We start from the raw sequence: 7,289 nt of genomic DNA, 5'->3' as shown, positions 1-7,289 counted from the left end.
GTTACTTTGATTGACAGCTGAACAAATGTTTCCCCTGTTCGAACGCTCGCGCTAAGAAACGTCAGCAACCGCGAAGCTCCACCTCGGGCGGGCCTCCTCTGCCCCGCCCCCGCTCACCTCATCCCACACTGTTCATTGGCTCGAGCCGCGGGCGACGCCCGGCCCCCACGTGGGAACTAGCCTGTCCGGCTCCTCCCCACTGGTTCCCCATTTGTCAGAAATGAAATGATGGGCAGTAACACAGAACGGCGATTAATGTTCAGCAGTCTCTGATTGGTTGCCTGTGTCGCCCGCTGCGCTGGGAGTAGGCGGGGCGTTGGCGGGGGACCCAGGAGTCGTCGTTTGGCCTGGCGGTGATTGTAGTTTGTCTGGTTCAATCCAGCAACTTGGAGTAGGGAAAGAGTCACTAGGATAGGACTACATCTCCCGGGATGCTTCGCGCTGCCTTCTTCTAGGATTGTGAATATGTATCAGAATGTTAATGATTTGCTGCTGCTAAATTTGGTCAAAGAAGTCACCTAGACAGAGCGTGTTGTTAGAGCTGTTCGGAGCGGTTGTTTAGGCTGCTTGCTGCTTTTTTCCCCCTCTCTCACACACTTGTATGTTGTTTTGTGGTGGTGTTCGAGGAGTTTGAAAGGAGAGAGAAATAAAGCCGCAAAGCATTTCTTTTCTTTTTTTTAAAAACACCCCTCCTCAAAAAGAAAAAAAATTTTTTGGGGGGGGTGTGAAAAACAAGAAAAACAGGAAGGAAGAAAAATAAGGAAATGAGATGAGGTGAAAGAAGCTAAAAGGTGCATGTTAAAAGATCGTTGCTGTGAACCGAATAATCTCCAGAGAATCACAGAAAGCACCGGGCCAGGACCGCTTCCGAATCAAAGGAGTTTGCTTTCTTTAAATGCAAGAAGAGAGACATTGCATACGGAGGAATAATAACCAATTACAAGACAAATAAAAGTTTGGAGTGGGGTGGCGAGAGAGACTGTGGGTACACGGGGTGTTTCGCGGTTTCCACCACCACCATCACCACATTTGGAGGGCAGTGACTGGTGCGATCAGACGGATATTACCCGCCAAAGGAACCTTCCAGGGGCTCCAGGGCAGCCGCTCCGACAGGAACGGACCCTCCGGAACGTGGGGACAGCAGCCTCCGAACGTTGCCGGGGGAGACGTTCCACACTCAATCAACCATGACCGCCGGCCAGTGACAAGCCCCCCGTGGAATGTTGGAGCGGTTCTGTTCTGCCGGGGACAGAGACGCCGCCGCCGCCGCCGCCGAGGCTTCCTCCTCTTGTGTCACGCGAGACCCGGGGGCGGGGAGGGGGGCGCAGGGACCGCCGCCGCTGCCGCCGCCGGAGAGGCGCTCCTCAGAGAGCCAGCCAGCCCCGCCGCCCGCCCGCCGGGTGCCTTCTCCTCCTCCTTGTTGCCATTAAAACAAATGAACCGAGCTGTTCTGCCCAGCGCCGCCAACTAAATCGGTTTGGATGATTCGCGATCTGAGCAAGATGTACCCGCAAACCAGACACCCGGTGAGTGGAAGCAAAGCCCGGCCCGCGGGGAGGGGGCGCGGGGATACTTCTGGGCTGGGAGCCCCCCCCCCCCGCCCCCCCCCTTTTCAGTTTTTTTTTTTTTACTACGAAGGCTTGAAAAAAGGGGAGGAAACCCCAACAAATAAATCCGTGCCCCTACTGGCAGTCAGCCCCTTTTACTGCTGCTGAATATTGGCAAGGAGGGGAAAGGCTTGGGAAGGGGGGGTCGTTTCGAGAAAGCAATTGAGTTGTAGCCATTTTCTTATTGTTGTCTTCGGGAAACCCTGAAAACCCGAGAATAACGATATGCGATCTCGGCTCCTTCAGTTTTTCTAGAGACGAAAAAGGGGGGGGGCGCGAAGAGGGACTGGGAGACGTGGGAGTGGGAGGGCTTTTTCTCTGACCTCTCTGCATCTCTGGGTTGATGGGGGTCCAAAGTGTGCGTGTTTGTGTGTGTGTGTGTGTGTGTGTGTTTATGAGAGCGAGCGCGCGAGCGTGTGTGCTGAAAGGGGGTGATGTCTACCCCTTCTTTCCCACTTGTCCCTGGAGGATGAAACGTGTCGTTTTCAGCTCCTTCTCCTCCCCCTCACCCCCTCATCCTAGTTTCACAATATGGCCAAAGTGTCCCTGACACAGACAGTGGCTGTTGGGCAGTTTCGATTCCGGGCCGGGGGAGTGCGTGTGTTGGAGACGCTGCCCCTTCTTACCCTTAATGAGAAGAGCTTTCGAAGCTGGATGTTCGTGAGAAAGGCGTGGATGGGAAAAAAACCGGTGTGTGTCTGTGTCTGCGGGGTGTAGAGTGCGGGGAATGAGGGGAATGCATAGCTAGAGGGGAGAGACTTTTCTCTGTTTTTGGTTAAAAGAAGAAAAGTGGGGGGGGGGGGCAAAGGGGAGGGAGTTTTTATAGCCTTTTTCCTTTTATTTTCCCTACCTTGCCTCCCCCCCCCCCTTGTAGCCCTGCATGGTATGTTTTCTCAGTATCTCCCCTCGCCTGTGATGTGGGATAATTAAATATTTTATTGTTGTTCCTTAGGCACCGCATCAGCCTGCTCAACCCTTTAAATTTACAATTTCCGAGTCCTGCGATAGGATTAAGGAAGAGTTTCAGTTTTTACAGGCTCAGTACCACAGGTAATGATGTTTACTTTCCTTGATCCTCCTGTTTGCTTAGCTCTTGTCAGTTTCCCCCCCATTACCCTAGCGCCCCCCCCCCCCCCGATTTTTTTTTTCACTTTGACAAGATTAAATGTAAAGATTTGGGATGGCTTTTTTCTTGTTTTATAGACAGAAAGGGTTAGTAATGGCACCCTTCTGGACAGGTGCAAAGAAAGTATGAGCCTTTCTCCCCAAAATAAATAAAAAAGAAGGCAGAACACTCTGAGACTGTAGGAGATTGGAAGATGGTGGCAAACTTTCAATAATGATTTATTGGGGCAGAAAGCAAGAAAGGTATAAGAAGATTAAGGAGCCTTTTAGCTTCCTTGCTTATTTCGTGCTTGGCGTTTTCTTCCTCTTCCTTTTTCTTCTACCTGACCATCTCACATTTCTGCTCTCAGCATTTCAAGGGGGAGAATCTTGGCTTCCAGCAAGGAAGCTATTTCATTGCGTTATTGCTGAAAGATGTTTTCTTCTCAGAGTGATAATTGACTCAAAGTTGACATTTTAAAATCGTTGTGCCATAATTCTCATTGATATGTATTTCTTTTTACATGACTTAAAAAAAAATAAACCGCAATTTGGACAAAATCAACAATTTGCCCCCTGGGTGGTGGTATTCATCTTGTCTCTATTTTTGGAGGGAAAGAGAGACATCATTCATTAAGACATATTTGATTCATATTTTCATTCATCTCTGTGGACCATTAAGGAAAATTGAAGTGTGATATTTTGTGACCATATATTAATCTTACTTTTTTTTCTTGATTATTTTTTATTTTAAATGGATTTGTGAACATATTTCTGGATGAGATTCAAGAATGAAATAGAGGTTCCCCATCTTCCCACCTTAAACTTTAAATCACACATTCTGTTAAAAAGGAGAAATGAGACTACCTCCTTCATATTTTCTGAGAGTTGGTATTTTAATTGTTGATTTGAAATTTATGGATACTGATTTTGAAAGAGATAATGAGCATACTTGGATTAGAAGAGAATATAAATCAAGTGTTATGGAGTACTTATGCTTCATTATGTCTTGAACAGTTTGAAACTGGAATGTGAAAAACTGGCCAGTGAGAAGACAGAGATGCAGCGGCATTATGTCATGGTAAGAAAACCGAATAACATTCAAAATGTCTATTAGTTTGATAGACCAAAAGCAGAAATTCATTCAGGTAGCTTGAGGCTACAAAGGAAATCACTACTATGTTGCCACTGTAGTTGAGATTGTGGCATAATTTCCATTAGAAACCTGTAATTCCAGGATGTTACAACTTGCCTCTGAAAACCGGTTTTGATTTGAAATTTTCCTCAAAGTTTAACTGCCTGCTGTGTCATTTTCTCTGTCTTTTTTTTTTTTTTAAGAATTTTGAAAAGCAACAACAGCAAAACCACTGTATTTCTGTTTTGCTTATAGTTATGATCAAAATATTGGTGTTTTGGTGGTTTGCTTTGTTGTGTTTTACTATAATTCCAAATGATTGTTAACTAACAATTTTTTGATGGTATATGATTTAGTTTTTAATGCTTTATTTCTTTTTTCTTAAAGAGTGAGGAATTAAAAAGATAAAGATCATCTTTCTTTATAAATTAAAAATGAAATTGCACCTCACCTGTGTATTGAATAAAAGAGGCTTTTAAAATTTCCCAAGATTCCCAAAATACCAGTTATTATCTGGATTTAAAAATCAGTTTCCTTCCAAGACATATAATCATGCATGTTTGTGTGATAGCTTCTAAAGCGGCTGAAGGATTACATTGTGGGCTTGCATCTAGGGCAATTTCCCTTTGAATTTGTGGTTATAAACACAGTGTGCTTAAAAAATGAGAAAGTTAACTCCAGAGATTATTTCTAAGTAACACTGCCTTTATGATCAATTCTGTCAAAGCACAAAGATTAATTCGAGGTGTATTTTTCCCATTTACATGTTGGTCTTGCCTAGGAATTGATGTACACTTGTTACTGAGTTCACACACCAGGATTTTTCTTCCCTTATGATAAATACTGAGAGAGAACAGGACATGTTAAGGATGCTCAGTTTTTGAACTTTGAATTTTCTTACATTCACTGGGAGTATCTTTCATCCCTTTCCACCCCTCCCCCCACCCTTATAATTTAAAATCTGCTTTTTGTATTTTATTAAGTTAAAATTAGTGAATATAGAGCCTGATTTATCATAGAGTTTATGGGAATGGATATTAAGGGTTGTGGGTTTTTTGAGGTTCTTGCTGGGGACATTAGGAATTTCAAAAAGAAAATAGAAATACTGCCTGAAAGTTGGCATGAATTTAATTGATTTTCCTTCTTTGACAGTACTATGAAATGTCCTACGGGTTGAATATAGAAATGCATAAGCAGGTAAGCCTTGGTTGGTTTCCTTTAATGATAAAATCACTTCAGTAATATATCATGCTTTTAAAAAACATAATTCTGTAATATCTGACTTTATCCTTTTGTACATTTTGTGTGGCTGAATTCTAAAAATGATTTATGATGCGTAGAGTGCTCTGTATTTTTCTTTGTGTTTTCCCTTTTTTGTTGTTGTGTATTGTCATAATTTGAAATCATAGGTAAAAATGATTTTAAAACTTGCATAAGCCTACCAAATTAACATACGTTTCAAAATCAAGATCTTAAGTTTAACATACTATTGTTTTCTTTTTTGAAAGATTTATGTCATATTGAAGATATAAATAAACTAGAATCTACATGATGAGGAATATATCTTTTCTTTAAAAAGATTAAAAAGTAAAACTGTATGGAAAGGTAAAAGGTTAGCTACAAAGAATCAAAATGGACTCTGTATCCCTACGGAATAAATTGCTGTAAAATCCTCAAACTGCTCCCTTGAGGCTACTTAGTTGGGTCTTACCCGGAAACTGTCAGTTACTTTCAAAATTTGTGAAAAGTAAATGAGCCTGATTGCAGGACATGATGAGGTTCATCACTGTGCCTTGAAGTTGGCAATTAGTTCAACCAAAGAAAAGTAGTGATTAGTAGGAAAGGTGAGTGGTGTGACTCATTGAGCAATGTGTGGGTTTTAACCTTTTTTGCTGGAGGATAAATTAAGTGGTTTGATTTGGGTTTCCTAGAGAGAAAAACAGCACTTAAAAAAAATTGAATTGTTTGGCAGTAATAATTCATTTTATGGAGTAGTTTTTTTTTTAAATGCCCTTTTAATAGTGTTGCTTGATGTCTCACCAACCAGTAATGGAATCTATGTCCTTACCTTTCTGTGTACAGAGGCTATTACTTTCTTATTCATATTAAGGGCATGTATCATTACTTTCTGAGTTTGGAGAAGATGATTTGCTTACTATTATTCATCTTTTGCCATATGATGGGCCTCTCATTTGGTATGGTTTTGAGCACCACCGGGAACATTTGATTAAACTTGTGAATTAGAGAGTAAAAGACAGCAAATCAATTGTATCTGAAAACATGAAAATTGGGCAAACACTTACAAAGCTCCAAAGTCATCATTTATTTCAAGGGCTGAGAAAATTGGAATTTGTAATTCCAAATACTTTATTTCATTAGTTCCATGGTCATGTTGAATGTAGCACTGACAGTGTATTGTGGATACTGTGCATTCAGATTAGTTAGAATATCATTTTGGCATTACTGCCATTTCTGTTTAAATTAGGAACATAAATACTGCCTGCTTACAGAGAACTCATTCAAGCTTATGGTCTTCCATTCATTCCGCTTTACTTGAACAAATTACAGCTGAGATGTTTGGTAATTATCATTACTGGTAAATTTCATCTTAGGTCTGTATCTTGTACATGTCTTTTTGCTATATGAAGATAAATTAGTATCTTTTAAAGATTGAACTTAGTGTCTAATGGCCTTCTATGTTTTCCTCCCCCCCCCCCCCTTTCTTCCTTCCTTTCTATATCTCCATAACCTACTAGGCTTAGATTTCTTTATACTGTGTAAGTGCTGGACAGATAGACACTACATGTTCTGCCAGAAGTATAGTCTTTTATGATGTGTCCTAATTACGTTTTATACTTACACCTTTAATTGTGCAGTCTTCTTGTTCATAAGTCCTCAAAAGCTGTCCATTTTAAATTGAGAGCAGAGTGTATTTTTCCCTCTTTTTTTCCTCTTGCTTTCTAAATTCAATCACATCAAGAATCCTGAGGGCAGTTTATCACATTATGAAATACAGACAGCCCTGCAAACCACCTACTTATTATATTTTCTTTCTTTTTCCCCTTAAGCACAGAGGCATATCTGTCTTTATTTGTTTTCCTAGGCAGACAGCCTTGGTTCCTCTTAGCTTCTTTTCCAGATGTACTCGCTGGATGCCCTTGTAATGGAAAGCAGGCAATAATGCAGTGAAGTTGCCCTGCGGCATAATTGGGCCTAGTTCTCGAGATCAGGTTAGGCTTATTCACTTATTAGATTTGCGTCTCAGAGGGTTCAAGAGTAGGAGTCCCCGGAGTCCTTGGAAGTACCCTAGTAATTGGTGGCCCTGATATTTGAAACCTTTGTGTATTTTTCGGTTAAAGCTCCTGTTCTTCTTGGCTGCTTCCAACTACACAGTATTTATTTTTAGAGAAATTTTTCATTGGAACAGAAAATGATGGCTGTGA

At 41.5% G+C, this 7,289-nt stretch overlaps 1 protein-coding gene across 5 annotated transcripts in view; it reads left to right on the top strand.

Annotated features, from left to right (window-relative positions):
* Positions 1 to 362: 362 nt before the first annotated feature.
* LOC138175134 (transducin-like enhancer protein 4) overlaps positions 363 to 7,289 on the top strand; it is a 155,806-nt gene continuing 148,879 nt past the window's right edge. For 2 of the 5 annotated variants that reach the window (XM_069105508.1, XM_069105499.1), the window contains exons 1-4: positions 363 to 1,526; positions 2,560 to 2,657; positions 3,729 to 3,792; positions 4,999 to 5,043. In XM_069105508.1, the coding sequence (XP_068961609.1) occupies positions 1,482 to 1,526; positions 2,560 to 2,657; positions 3,729 to 3,792; positions 4,999 to 5,043 (252 nt within the window). In that variant the 5' untranslated portion in view covers positions 363 to 1,481. The remainder of the gene's footprint in view (positions 1,527 to 2,559; positions 2,658 to 3,728; positions 3,793 to 4,998; positions 5,044 to 7,289) is intronic. The other 3 variants (XR_011171899.1, XM_069105478.1, XM_069105490.1) reach the window with 2 other exon arrangements.

The sequence above is a fragment of the Petaurus breviceps genome, unplaced genomic scaffold (genome assembly GCF_028583685.1).
Source record: "Petaurus breviceps papuanus isolate PSGF00001 unplaced genomic scaffold, PetGlider_PUasm1.0 138, whole genome shotgun sequence".
Classification (NCBI taxonomy): Eukaryota; Metazoa; Chordata; class Mammalia; order Diprotodontia; family Petauridae; genus Petaurus; species Petaurus breviceps.
The sequence above is the reverse complement of the archived record's forward strand: the minus strand, read 5'-3'. Positions and strand labels throughout refer to the sequence as shown.